The 14,854-nt window shown below is 49.7% G+C and overlaps 1 protein-coding gene across 2 annotated transcripts in view; it reads left to right on the plus strand.

The window, feature by feature from the left end:
• Window positions 1-14,854, plus strand: part of TOP3A (DNA topoisomerase III alpha) — a 39,308-nt gene extending 24,454 nt beyond the window's left edge. For both annotated transcript variants that reach the window (XM_003809778.6, XM_034942294.3), the window contains 6 exons: window positions 3,549-3,662; window positions 3,760-3,925; window positions 6,224-6,367; window positions 8,409-8,531; window positions 10,705-11,387; window positions 14,104-14,854. In XM_003809778.6, the coding sequence (XP_003809826.4) occupies window positions 3,549-3,662; window positions 3,760-3,925; window positions 6,224-6,367; window positions 8,409-8,531; window positions 10,705-11,387; window positions 14,104-14,282 (1,409 nt within the window). In that variant the 3' untranslated portion in view covers window positions 14,283-14,854. The remainder of the gene's footprint in view (window positions 1-3,548; window positions 3,663-3,759; window positions 3,926-6,223; window positions 6,368-8,408; window positions 8,532-10,704; window positions 11,388-14,103) is intronic.

Genomic DNA, 14,854 nt, shown 5'->3' on the forward strand with positions numbered 1-14,854 from the left:
GGGTGACAGAGTGAGACTCCATCTCACAAAAACCATTTCTACAAAAAATTAGGTGCATGCCTATAGGTAGGGAGGCTGAGGTGGGAGGATCACTTGAGCCCGGAAGGCAGAGACTGAGGTACAAAGTATGAGGCCCACAAGAGTGAGAGCTTGGACTAAGCACCAGGGACACAAAGAGGAATAAGACCTCATTTTTTAAGTTCTCAATCTAACAGAAGAACCAAACCAACACATTGAATACAATGTAATAGTTCTGCAGGGAGTAGGCAGGGAAGAAAATGTGATGGGTGGACTGGCATTTGAGCTGGACCAAAACCTCATAGTAAGACTTCTGGATCAGCGAAGGGCAGCCCAGTGCAGGGTAGGCCTGAGGAAGGGCACAGGAGCAGGAAAGCAGAAGCCTGCTGTAGCTGGATTGGAGGGGGGTGGCCATAGAAGGTGAGCCTGGAAAGATGATCCAAGCCTGACTTTGCAGGGCCTTGGCTTGCCCAGTTGAGGGGCTTAGATGGTGGTACATGGTCAGCAGGGAGTCTTCCAGGATTTCTAAGTAAAGGAACCACATAGAGGTACACTTACAAAAAATAATAATAATAATATTTTTAAAAGATTATTAACAGGCTGGGCATTGTGTCTCACACCTATAATCCCAGCACTTTGGGAGACCAAGGTAGGGGGTCAGGAGTTCAAGACCAGCCTGGACAACATGGTGAAACTCCATCTCTACTAAAAATACAAAAAATTGCTAGGTGTTATGGCTGACGCCTGTAATCCCAGCTACTTAGGAGGCTGAGGCAGGAGAATTGCTTGAACCTGGGAGGTGGAGGTTGCAGTGAGCCAAGATTGTGCCACTGCACTTCAGCCTTGGTGACAGAGAGAGACTCCATCTAAAAAAAATAAAAATAAAAAAAATTATATATATATATAATTGTTAACAGCTTTATTTATATACCATACAGTTTATCTCCTTCAAATGTATAATGTACATTTTTTAGCATATTCACAAAGTTGTGCAGCTATCACCACAGTCAGTTTTTTTGTTTTTTTTTGTTGTTTGTTTGAGATGGAGTTTTGCTCTTGTTGCTGCGGCTGGAGTGGAGTGGCACAATCTCTGCTCACTGCAACTTCCGCCACCCGGGTTCAAGCGATTCTCCTGTCTCAGCCTCCCCAGTAGCTAGGCTTACAGGCACGCACCACCACACCCGGCTAATTTTTGTTATTTTTAGTAGAGACAGGGTTTCACCATGTTGGCCAGGTTGGCTGGTCTCAAACTCCTGACCTCATGATCCGCCCACCTAGGCCTCCCAAAGTGTTAGGATTACAGGTGTTAGCCACCATGCCCGGCCCCTAAAAAAATTTGTTTTGGAGAGACAGCATCTTACTCTGTCACCCAGGCTAGGTCACAGCCATGAACCCTGGGTTTCAAGGGATCCTTCCACCTCAGCTTCCCAAGTAGCTGGGACTACAGGCATGTGTTGCCACGCCCAGCTAATTTTTTTGTTGGGTTGTTTGTTTGTTTTGTTTTGTTTGAGACAGAGTCTTACTCTGTCACCCAGGCTGGAGTGTAGTGGCACGATTTCAGCTCACTGCAACCTCCGCCTCCCGGGTTCAAGAGATTCTCCTGCCTCAGCCTCCTGAGTAGCTGGGACTACAGGTGCGCATCACTGGCTAATTTTTGTATTTTTAGTAGAGATGGGGTTTCACTGTTAGCTAAGCTGGTCTCGAATTCCTGACCTCAAATGATTCACCCGCCTCGGCCTCCCAAAGTGCTGGGATTATAGGCCTGAGCCACCATGCCCAGCCAGACTTTTTTGTTTTATGTAGGGACAGGGTCTTGCTATGTTGCCTAGTCTGGTCTTGAACTTGCACCCTCAAACTGTCCTCCTACCTCAACCTCCCAAAGTGTTGGGATTACAGGAGTGAGCCACTGCACCTGGCCCAGATTTGCCTACTTTAGTTATTTCCTATAAAGAGCCAGGCACAGTGGCTCACACCTGTAATCCCAGCACTTTGGGAGGCCAAGGCAGGCCAATCACTTGAGGTCAGGAGTTCGAGACCAGCTTCACCAACATGGTGAAACACTTTCTCTACTAAAAATGAAAAAATTAGCTGGGCTTGGTGGCAGGCGCCTGTAATCCCAGCTACTCGGGAGGCTGAGGCAAGAGAATCACTTGAACCCGGAAGGCAGAGGTTGCAGTTGATGGACACTTGAGTTGTTTCTACTCTTTGGCTATTATAAATAATCCTGCTGTGAACAGTTTTGTACAAGGTTTTGTGTGGATATGTGTTTTCATTTCTCTTGGGTAGACTTAGGAGTGGGATTGCTGGTTTACTTGGTAACTCTACATTTAACATTTTTAGGAACCACCAAACTTTTCTGAAGTGGCTGTACCGTTTTTCATTTCCACCAGCAAGGCACTAGGATTCCAGTTTATCCACATCCTTACTAACACTTAGTATTATCTCTCTTTTTGATTTTGCCAGTAGGTCTGAACTGCTATTTCACTGGTTTTTTTGGTTGGTTTTTTTGTTTGTTTTTTTGTTGTTATTGTTGAGGTGGAGTCTCGCTCTGTCGCCCAGGCTGGAATGCAGTGGCTCGATCTCCGCTCACTGCAGGCTCTGCCTCCCAGGTTCATGCCATTCTTCTGCGTCAGCCTCCTGAGTAGCTGGGACTACAGGTGCCCGCCACCACACCCGGCTAATTTTTTTTTTTTTTTTTGTATTTTTAGTAGAGACGGGGTTTCACCGTGTTAGCCAGGATGGTCTTGATCTCCTGACCTTGTGATCTGCCCGCTTCGGCCTCCCAAATTGCTGGGATTACAGGCGTGAGCCACCACGCCCAGCCCTTTTTTTTTTTTTTTTTTTTTTTTTAAAGACAGAGTCTCACTCCATCACCCAGGCTGGAGTGCAACGGCGCCATCTCGGCTCGTTGCAGCCTCTTTCTCCTGGGTTCAAGTGATTCTCCTGCCTCAGCCTCCTGAGCAGCTGGGACTACAGGTGCGTGCCGCCACACCCTGCTAATTTTTGTATTTTTGATAGAGACAGGGTTTCAGCATGTTGGCCAGGCTGGTCTCGAACTCCTGACCTCAGATGATCCGCCTACCTTGGCCTCCCAAAATGCTGGGATTACAGGCATGAACCACTGCTCCCAGCCTTCACTGCAGTTTTAATTTGCATTTCCTTCATGGCAGAGCTACATTTTGAAAGGTCCCTTTGGCCACAGCTTAAAGAATGGTTAGGGTAGAGGAAGAGACTAGAAATAGGGACACAAGCTGCAAGTATGGCTTGGACACATGGGGAAGAGAATTTTTAAAAAGAGCTTTGAAGCTGGAATTGACAGCTTTCCTGAGTAATGGGATGTGAGGGAACAAGAGAGTTGAGGTTGCCATTGTGATTTCTTGAATGAGCTATATGGGAATGAAATGAAGGCATCTTACCTGCATAGGCTGTCCAGGCAAAGGAGGGGTTCCGGGGTGAGCAAGGTGCCCATGCGCCACCCGGGTGGAGCTGTTGTCTGTATTACCTCAGAGTAACCAGCAAGTGGCTTCCAGGTACGGATGCCACTCATGCAGAGCACATCGAGACCATCAAAGCCCGGATGTACGTGGGCCTCACCCCAGACAAGCGGTTCCTCCCTGGGCACCTGGGCATGGGACTTGTGGAAGGTAAGGGAGGACAGAGCTTGCAGTGGGTAGTGGGTGGTGTCGCCCAAGTCCCTGAGGGTCTCAGGTGGGCCCTCACTGAGCTCGACTCTCCCTGCAGGTTATGATTCCATGGGCTATGAAATGTCTAAGCCTGACCTCCGGGCTGAACTGGAAGCTGATCTGAAGCTGATCTGTGATGGCAAAAAGGACAAATTTGTGGTTCTAAGGCAGCAAGTGCAGAAATACAAGCAGGTTTTCATTGAAGCGGTCGCTAAAGCAAAGAAGTAAGTCCTTAAAAGAAATACAGAGGGGTCTCACTATGTTGCCCAGGCTGGTCTTGAACTCCTGGCCTCAAGAGATCTTCCCACCTCAGCCTCCCAAAGTGTGGGGATTACAGGTGTGAGCCACCGCATCTGGGCCAGTCAGAGTTTATAACCCTGCCAGATTCATCCTCACCAGTGGCCTCCTGGCCTGGAGGTTTTCCACATACCCCTTTTCTTTGGACTTTCTTCTCTGGGTTCTTTTACAACTCTCCATAGAGCTTTGTCAGTATAGAAACAGTAATCGGAACAGTCTCCTTCAGTTATTCTGAACTATTGGCTTTAGAAATACCATTCTCTTGATTGTAATTATCTTTTTTTTTTCTGCTTTAATTACATGACACATTAATTATCTTGAGTTAGGCAACAAAGTCTTTTAAATCAGTAAACCCAAGTGCTGGAGTGTGATCCATTTGTTTTCTGGAGCATTTAGAGGTGGATATTTAGCAAGCAGCATGTGTGTATTTTGTTAGAAATGATGTGTTTTCTACCTGTGATATTATGATTTATAATAAGATATATATATTTGGACTTCATTTTCTGATACCCTTGGAATTTTTTAAGTGCTGTGTCGGTTGTATACAAATGAGATGACTAGTGGCCAAGGGCTCCTGGGTAGCCTCGGGATAGGTCCGGTTGTCAGGGAACCAACCCTGTGATTAGAAGGTTGGGACTTTGAGTCCCACCCTTACCTCAGGAAGAGCAGAGGGGCTGGAGGTTGAGTTGATCACACGTGGCCAGTGATTTGTCAATCATGCCTAAGTAATAAATCCTCCATAAAATCCCCAAACAAGGGTCGGGCACGGTGGCTCACGCCTGTAATCCCAGCACTTTGGGAGGCCGAGGCGGGTAGATCACAAGGTCAGGAGTTCAAGACCAGCCTGGCCAACACAGTGAAACCCCTTTCTCTGCTAAAAAAAAAAAAAAAAAATACAAAAATTAGCCAGGCATGGTGGTGCGTACCTGTAGTCCCAGCTACCTGGGAAGCTGAGGCAGGAGAACTGCTTGAACCCGGAAGGTGGAGGTTGCAATGAGCCGAGATTGCCCCACTGCAGTCCAGCTTGGGCAACAGAGTGAGACTTCTTCAACAACAACAAAAACAAATCAAACAATTGGGTTTGGGGCACATCCAAATAGCTAAACAGGTAAAGATTCCTGGAGGGTGGGTGTTTGGGAGAGGGCATGGAAGCTACCCCTTCCCCACATCCCTTGCCCTGTGCATTGCTTCCATCTGGGTATTCACCTGGATCCTTTGTAATTAACGGGTAAGCATAAGTAAAGTGTTTCCCTGAGCTCTGTGAGCCACTCTATTGAGAATCAAACCAAGGAGGGGGTCTGAGGAACCCCAGTTTATAGCCAGTCAGTCAGAAGGTCACAGCCTGGGATTTGTGACTGACATCTGAGGGAATTTGGGGGAGCAGTCTTCTGGGACTGAGCCCTTAACCGTTAGATGGATCTCCAGGTGCATAGTGTCAGAATTGAATTGAATTAGAGGATGTCCAACTGGTGTGTGGCGGGAGAGCTGCTTGGTGTATGGGGAAAACTCCCACACATCTGGTGTCTGATGTGTGTTGTGAGACTGTAATAGAAGATAACAGTTTGTTATTTTCTGTTCTTCAGAGTACCCCATGCCAGTTGTGAAAAGGCAGGCATGAGCTAGTTTAGACTTAATACAGACAGACACTCCTGGAGTTTGTACATGGACCCTGTGCAGTTTTACTTTTTTTTTTTTTTGAGATGGAGTTTCGCTCTTGTTGCCCAGGCTAGGGTGCAATGGCGTGATCTTGGCTCACCACAACCTCTGCCTCCTGGGTTCAAGCGATTCTCCTGCCTCAGCCTCCTGAGTAGCTTGGATTACAGGCATGCGCCACCATGCCTGGCTAATTTTGTATTTTTAGTAGAGACGGGGTTTCACCATGTTGGTCAGGCTGGTCTCGAAATTCCAACCTCAGGTGATCTGCCCGCCTCGGCCTGGGATTACAGGCGTGAGCCACCGCATTTGGCCCAGTTTTACTTTTTAATGTGGGCTGGTGACAAGCAGAAGCATCTGCCTGTATCTGGACTCTCCTCCCAAGAGTTGGTTCGGCACCAGGGCCCATGGTGAGCTCAGTCTTCTGTCTGCCGTCTGTTCTCTGCAGGAGGCCTGCGGCTCACTGACCAGCTGGTTCTCAAGGTCACGCCTGTTGTGTGCATGTAAGAGTGTTGTAGGTGCCTTTGCAGCGATTGCTGGCTGATGGGTGTCTGTCTTTGCCTTTTCTTCAGATTGGACGAGGCCTTGGCCCAGTACTTTGGGAATGGGACAGAGTTGGCCCAGCAGGAAGAGATCTACCCAGCCATGCCAGAGCCCATCAGGAAGTGCCCACAGTGCAACAAGGACATGGTCCTTAAGACCAAGAAGAATGGCGGGTGAGTGCGCTGCCTTCTGCCCCCACCTCTGCTCCCCAGCACCTGCGGTGTCAGCCATAGCTTGAAAGACCCTGCCATTTCACTCCATGGAATCTTTCAAGACAGGCCTGTTGTTGCCAACCTGCAGGCAAGGTGTTGGCCTAAAAGCATAGCAGGGTGGGATCAGGCCTTTGAGGTGTAAAGCACTATGGGAATTCAGAGCAGGTGAGGAACTGAATGATAGTGGGGTTTTTTTGTCCCCTGTGGATAGGACATCATATACCCAATGTGTAACACATGGAGGAGCATGAGCTTCAGATCTAGGTGGGTCTGGGTTCAAATGCCACTTATGCCGCATATAAGTGGTGTGGCCTGAAGCAAGTTACTTACCTGCTCTGAACCCCAATTTCTTCTTTTATAAAATAAGGTCAGTACTCACAAGGCTGTGTTAAGGGTGAGGATTTGGTGAAAATGGTCAGGACTATATAGCACATTGCCTGATGTGTTGTAGATACTCAGCAGATATTACTTTTGTTCTCTCCTAGTTTTAGTTCTGAATGGGGCCTAAAATCTCAACTCCCTTTTCGCTTTAAATATAGTAGATCTGAGTGGGCAATTTAGCTTCACATCAGGTTGTTTGAGCCAGTGGCTGGCCACTGGAGGAAGTTCACGGGGAAAGACGAGCTGGAGGGGTGGCAGCCATCATTCATCAGGTGCCGTCCCTCACTGGTGTAATGCAGGGTGGTGCTCTGTAAGCATTACCTCATCCCATTCTCCTAACTACCCTGCAAGGCAGGGATTTTTATGCAGCTTAGAGGGCTGAGGTGCTTGCTTGGAGTCAAGCAGCCGTGGTGGGCAGCAGAGTTTGAAACCGGGTTTTCACTGCCTTTTTCCATCCTGCCTGGCCCACCTGGGACTGCTGTGCTCCTTGCTGCTGAATAAGAAAGGAGGTTTCTCAACTCCTCACCTCCAGCCATCATTAACCTGGCTGGCCCAAGTGAAGAGAAGGCCACCCAGGCTCTCAGAAACAAGAGGTCTATGGGCCAGACCTGGAAGCAGGTGTCAGGGCTCGCGTCACTCACAGACAGAAGCCAGTGCCACTCTAGGCTTAGCCCAATGACTGGGCATATATTTCAGCACTTAATAAATGCTGTTGATGGGTTTTCCTTGCCATCGGTAGGTTATTGGATTAGTACTCATTGGAATATAAGGAGAGAGAATAACTACTTTTGTTTTAGCTCTGAATTCTCCAATTCTCTGAATTGGAGAATTATTATTATTCTTTTGTTATTCGTTTGTTCTTCTGTTATTCTTTTGTAATCCTTCTCTGAGTTACTCCAGAAGGTCAGGAGATTATCTTGTGGGATTTGCCACTCCATGATTTATCTGATAATTTCCATTTCTGAGATTGTAAATTTCTTATTTAAATGATTGGAGTTCAGGGCTTTTTTTTTCTTCATAGTGTACCCAGGCACACTCATGAGGAATTTGTAAATCACATGCATATTAGCTAGTCAAACCCTAACGTTTCATGACTGCAAGGTGTTGAAAAACATTGGCCAGGAGAGACCGGGATGGGATGGATGGGCAGTGGGTGGGGTGTAGATGTTGCAGGTGAGGCTTTGTCACAAACAGATGGGTTTCCATTCCTGGCTCCCATCCGCACATGCATGCATGTCTCTGGGCAGGTTTCCAGGCCACATCAAGCCACTGTTTACTCACATGCAAACTGAGGGGGCCCCTGACACTGCCCAGACTTGGCACGAGGCAGAAAGGCAAGAATGTGTGAGTGCACAGCACAGAGCCCCTGGCGTCAGCTTGGTTGGTTGTTGGTTTTCTAAATAGAAAGCAGGGCCAGCAATAGCTGCTTTGTGCTTTTGGGATGTGAGAAGGCTCATTTTTCCCAATCAATTCAATATGAGTGCTTGTGTATCCAGTTAAGTGTCATCCAGAAAAGGGAATGTTGTCCTCGGGCAGCTGAGGAAAGGCTGCCTTAGCTGATGGCCAACAGTGGAGAGCATCTCCTGCACTCCTATCATCTGACATGGCACTTTGTCCCCAGGTTCTACCTCAGCTGCATGGGTTTCCCGGAGTGTCGCTCAGCTGTGTGGCTTCCTGACTCGGTGCTGGAGGCCAGCCGGGACAGCAGTGTGTGTCCAGTTTGTCAGCCACACCCTGTGTACAGGTGAGCTGGGCACCTGAGTCAGGTGCCTCCTCTGGAGTGTGTACACCATCTTTCCCTTGCTCCTGCCAGAACCCAGAGAGGAGTGTCGGGGATTCCACTCAGGCCCTGCAGGGGCGTAGCTGTGTTCTGCAGCAGCCAGTTCAGCAGGGCTGGTCCAGTTCTGTTGTGTTCCATGCTGTCACTGCTTTGGCAGGTATGACCCTGTTTGGAGTGGGCCATGGGCAAAGAACCATGAAGGGCTCTTTCCCTGCCCTCTCCAGATAGATGATTGCTACACCAGGCTTAGGAAATTATTCACATATTATATACAACATCCAAGCTCGGGCTACATAGCAAGACCCCATCTCTTTAAAAAAAAAAAAAAAAATTTATTAAAAAAATTTTTTTTTTTTTATGACAGTCTCGCTGGGTTGCCCAGGCTGGAGTGCAGTGGCGCAGTCTTGACTCACTGCAACCTCTGCCTTCTGGGTTCAAGTGATTCTTCTGCCTCAGCGTCCTGAGTAGCTGGGATTACAGGCATGCACCACTATGCCTGACCACTTTTTGTATTTTTAGTAGAGACAGGGTTTCACCATGTTGGCCAGGCTGGTCTCGAACTCCTGGCCCCAAGTGATCCACCCACCTTGGCCTCCCAAAGTGCTGGGATTATAGATGTGAGCCACTGCACCTGGCCAAAAAAAAATTTAAATTAGCCAGATGTGGTGACATATGCCTATAGGCCAAGCTGGTCAGGAGGCTGAGGCAGGAGGATCACTTGATCCTAGGGGTCTAGGCTGTAGTGAGCCATGATTTCACCACTGCTCTCCAGCCTGGAATGACAGAGCCAGACCCTGTCTCTAGAAATAAATGAATAGGCCGAGCCTGGTGGCTCAGGCCTGTAATCCCAGCATTTTGGGAGGCCGAGACAGGCGGATCACGAGGACAGGAGATCGAGACCATCCTGGCTAACATGGTGAGACCCTGTCTCTACTAAAAATACAAAAAATGGCCAGGCGTGGTGGCTCACGCCTGTAATCCCAACACTTTGGGAGGCCGAGGTGGGTGGATCACGAGGTCAGGAGATCGAGACACACAGTGAAACCCCGTCTCTACTAAAAATACAAAAAATTAGCCAGGCGTACTGGCGGGCGCCTGTAGTCCCAGCTACTCGGGAGGCTGAGGCAGGAGAATGGCGTGAACCCAGGAGGCAGAACTTTCAGTGAGCCGAGATTGCGCCACTGCACACCAGCCTGGGCGACAGAATGATACTCTGTCTCAAAAAAAAAAAATTTAATAATTTATTTCTAGTAAATGCATTGCATACTACTGTAAATAACTTGTTTTTTAGGGTAATAAAATACCTATTTTCAAAAGCAAAATAATAATGACATTAATGACATTGTTTTACATTTTGCAATTTGTATGTCTGGCTTAATAGAAGAGAGCTGGATTCCCGTATCTGCTTCTGCAGTCAGCCTGCTGAGTCATTGCATGTGCTGGAACCTCCAGGAAACTCCGTTGTATACACATGGAAGAATAAGAGCAAAATAGACATAACCTCTTAGAATTTTTTTTGAGACAGAGTCTTGCTCTGTCACCAGGCTGGAGTGCAGTGGCACAATCTTGGCTCACTGCAACCTCCGACTCCCAGGTTCAAGAGGTTCTCCTGCCTCAGCCTCCCGAGTAGCTGGGACTATAGGCGCGTGCCACCATGCCCAGCTAATTTTTGTATTTTTAGTAGAGATGGGGTTTCACCATGTTGGTCAGGATGGTCTCAATCTCTTGATTTCGTGATCCGCCCGCCTCAGCCTCCCAAAGTGCTGGGATTACAGGTTTGAGCCACCACACCTGGCCTATAAAAGAGTTTTGCACTCTCCTTGAAAGGGCTCAGGCACCCTGGAACCACACTTGGAGAACTGCTGATACAGAGACATGGGACTTCTCAGAGGTGTTTTTATTTTAGTGAATTACTGGGATCTTAGATTTCATCTGCACTGTTTCCCACTGTCCACTCCTGTGATGACTGGTGGGGGCTTGTGGTGGGCTGATAGAGGGCCTCACAGGGGACTTGGGTGGGCTTCCTGATGCATAAGGAATGGTGGAGAGAGGCCTAGGGCTGAAGCAGCCCTCACTGGACTAAGGAGAAGCTGGCATCTGGTTGTTAATGTTTTTTCTCATCTTCTGGCCTCACTAGGTTAAAGTTAAAGTTTAAGCGCGGTAGCCTTCCCCCGACCATGCCTCTGGAGTTTGTTTGCTGCATCGGCGGATGCGACGACACCCTGAGGGAGATCCTGGACCTGAGATTTTCACGGGGCTCCCCCAGGGCTAGCCAGCCCTCTGGCCGCCTGCAGGCTAACCAGTCCCTGAACAGGATGGACAACAGCCAGCACCCCCAGCCTGCTGACAGCAGACAGACTGGGCCCTCAAAGGCTCTGGCCCAGACCCTCCCACCACCCACGGCTGCTGGTGAAAGCAATTCTGTGACCTGCAACTGTGGCCAGGAGGCTGTGCTGCTCACTGTCCGTAAGGAGGGCCCCAACCAGGGCCGGCAGTTCTTTAAGTGCAACGGAGGTAGCTGCAATTTCTTCCTGTGGGCAGACAGCCCCAATCCGGGAGCAGGAGGGCCTCCTGCCTTGGCATATAGACCCCTGGGCGCCTCCCTGGGATGCCCACCAGGCCCAGGGATCCACCTAGGTGGGTTTGGCAACCCTGGTGATGGCAGTGGTAGTGGCACATCCTGCCTTTGCAGCCAGCCCTCCGTCACACGGACTGTGCAGAAGGATGGACCCAACAAGGGGCGCCAGTTCCACACATGTGCCAAGCCGAGAGAGCAGCAGTGTGGCTTCTTCCAGTGGGTCGATGAGAACACCGCTCCAGGTGAGGCAGGGAGGGGCATGGGAATCCCTGCCTTCAGTTTTCAGGTGTTTACCTCAGAGACTGGGGACAGCAGAAAGAAGGCAAGGCAGGGTCATGGTGGGATTGGGAGGGGCACCTGGGCTGCCTTGCACCTCACTTTTCCTCACTTGATCACTTTCAGCAAGGTGATAATTGTACAGTCCTCACTCCAAATTAAAGGGTAGCTACCAGTAATGGTGTCACTTGCCCTATGCCTGGCACTATGCTAAGTATACTTCCTGTGCATCTTCCATCCTCATCGGGTAAGCATTATGATCACAATTTTACTTATAAGTGAGAAAGGTGAGACCCAGACACATGAAGTGGGTATTGCTCAGGGTCCCATAGCAACAGACACCAGGATGAGTACATAGGCCTTCCCAGTCCCATGGCCATGTGCCCTTGCAGCTGTCGTGACCCTTGGCAGACCATAAGCATCACATAAGCATCAGCCTCATTTCTTTTTTTTTTTTTTGGAGACTGAGTTTTGCTCTTGTTGCCCAGACTGGAGTGCAATGGTGCAATCTTGGCTCACTGCAACTTCCACCTCCCAGGTTCAAATGATTCTCCTGCCTCAGCCTCCCAGGTAGCTGGGATTACAGGCATGCACCACCACGCACAGCTAATTCTGTATTTTTAGTAGAGACGGGGGTTTCACCCTGTTGGTTAGGCTGGTCTCGAACCCCTGACCTCAGGTGATCCACCTGCCTTGGCCTCTCAAAGTGCTGGGCTTACAGGCGTGAGCCACCGTGCCTGGCCCAGCCTCATTTCTTCAGATGAAGATGCTAACCCCGATGATATTTAGGAACCTGCCCAGGGTGACACAGCTTGGGCCAATGTCCGGGAACTGGGTGTCATGAGAAGTGGCACCTGGACATTGCATCAAGTTGAATGGTGTACGTGGAGGCACTTTGAATGGTTCCTCCTGCTCCAGTGCACAACAGAGCTTAAGTAGCTGAGAATGACCCAAAGGCCTAGTGGGAGCTTTGGAGTTGAGCAAATCTGGTTCCAAAGCTCAGCAGTATAACCTTGAACAAATGACTTAGCCTCTCTGCCTCAAGTTTGCTCAACAAGATGGTCCCTGCCTACATTCATAGGGTTCCCGTTTTAGAAAGGAGTTTAGTCTCAGACTATGATTCTTACACATGTGTCACTAGCCCGGCATGCACAGAAAGAAACCAGAGGTTTGGTAAAAACTGTGGGACTTGGAACTGGCTACCAGTGCTAATGGGGCCCAGAGATGGCCATTGCAGTGAGAGACCCACATTTGAAGTGAGATGCAGTCTGGCCTCTTGTCTCCCCACTTGGAAGGACATGGTATCTGACCTCCAGGCTGACTGACTGACTGTCCTGGGTAAATGAGCAGCTGGTCTGGAAAGGCCTGTTGAGGGGACAGGAAGGGATCCAGAGCTGGACTTTCCTGCATGGAGGTGGGCCGCAGGTTGCCGGTCATAGGCTGCTTGTCTTTCCCACCCTACCACACAGGCCAGCTTGCTTGGGTTTCTGCCTCTGTAAAAAGGGCCGGCATGAAAGTCCACTTACCAAGTGAGTGTGGGACAATGCCTGCAAAGCTTAGGATTCTTGAGGGAGAGGTGTCAGGTAACATAAGGCAGCAGGCACATCGCACCTCGACCTTACAGAGTTGGACACAGTGTGAAGGGGGGCTGGCTGGTGGGGTGTACATGGCTGTATAAAAACTGATTCAGCCGGTCGGGCGCGGTTGCTCATGCCTGTAATCCCAGCACTTTGGGAGGCCGAGGCGGGCGGATCACGAGGTCAGGAGATCGAGACCATCCTGGCTAACACAGTGAAACCCCGTCTCTACTAAAAATACAAACAATTAGCCGGGCATGGTGGTCGGTCCCTGTAGTCCCAGCTACTCTCGGGAGGCTGAGACAGGACAATGGCGTGAACCCGGGAGGCGGAGCTTGCAGTGAGCCAAGATTGCACCACTGCATTCCAGCCTGGGCGACAGAGCCAGACTCCATCTCACAAAAAAAAAGGCCGGGCACGGTGGCTCACGCCTGTAATCCCAGCACTTCGGGAGGCCAAGGCGGGCGGATCACAAGGTTAGGAGATCGAGACCATCCTGGCTAATATGGTGAAACCCGTCTCTACTAAAAATACAAAAAATAAAGTAGCCGGGCGTGGTGGCGGGTGCCTGTAGTCCCAGCTACTCGGGAGGCTGAGGCAGGAGAATAGCGTGAACCCGGGAGGTGGAGCTTGCAGTGAGTGGAGATCACGCCACTGCACTCCACACTCCAGCCTGGGCGACAGAGCGAAGACTCCATCTCAAAAAAAAAAAAAAAAAAAAAAAAAGTTGGTTCAGCTTTATCGTCTGCTGCTCTTTTTTCTTTTTCTTTTTTTTTTTTTTTTTTTTTTTTTGAGACAGGGTCTCGCTCTGTTGCCCAGGCTGGAGTGCAGTGGTGTGATCACAGCTCACTGTAGCCTCCCAGGCTCAGGCATCCTCCCGAGTAGCTGTGACCACAGGCATACACCACACCTGGCTAATTTTTGCATTTTTTAAAGACAAGGTTTCACCATGTTGCCCAGGCTGATCTTGAACTCCTGGGCTCAAGCAATCCTCCTCCTTCAGCTTCCTAAAGTGCTGGGATTACAGGCATGAGCCACCGTGTTCAGGACTTGCCACTTCTGCATGTCAGTTCTAACCTCACCCCTCCCCTGACTCTCCCGACAGGGACTTCTGGAGCCCCGTCCTGGACAGGAGACAGAGGAAGAACCCTGGGGTCGGAAGCCAGAAGCAAAAGGCCCCGGGCCAGTTCCTCAGACATGGGGTCCACAGCAAAGAAACCCCGGAAATGCAGCCTTTGCCACCAGCCTGGACACACCCGTCCCTTTTGTCCTCAGAACAGATGAGCTCAGGGTAGGGTAGAGAACGCCACTTTCTCAGACCTGTCCCCTTTGTGTTTAGAAATGAGTTAACCAGGACCAAGTGGCCATTTAGTGTCCTGGAAACTTAGAGGACAGTGTTGGCCTTTGGAGTCGGGCCTTCTTGTATTAAGGGGCACAAGGTCCAGATCACTCTGGAGCAGGCCAGCTCTGCTGGACAGTGACCCTCTTCCCAGGCCTCAGGAGTGACCATAGCCACTGCTGAAAAGTCACGCAGCTGCTCCCTCGGACCCCCCAAGGATGGTTGCTGTTAGCAGAGGATTGGTGCAGTCCCAGCTGAAGCCCACTGTGTGCCAAAGGAAGAAGCTCCCAGGGCTGCTTCCTTCACCTGCAGAAAGCCCCAAGTGAGCCACCAGCACTCGTGGGGCAATCCCTGTCCAGGCTGCCCAGGGCTTCTCATAGACGTCCTGAGAAGGACGGTGTAATGCAAGGAAATGGCTGTGGTAACACTGATCCTTCAGAAGAAGCTTCATTCCCTCTTTATCTAGTTAAGCCAGGACATCCAGAATTCATTGCTTTAATAAAGAACCCAGGCCGGG

The sequence above is a fragment of the Pan paniscus genome, chromosome 19 (assembly GCF_029289425.2).
Source record: "Pan paniscus chromosome 19, NHGRI_mPanPan1-v2.0_pri, whole genome shotgun sequence".
Lineage (NCBI taxonomy): Eukaryota > Metazoa > Chordata > Mammalia > Primates > Hominidae > Pan > Pan paniscus.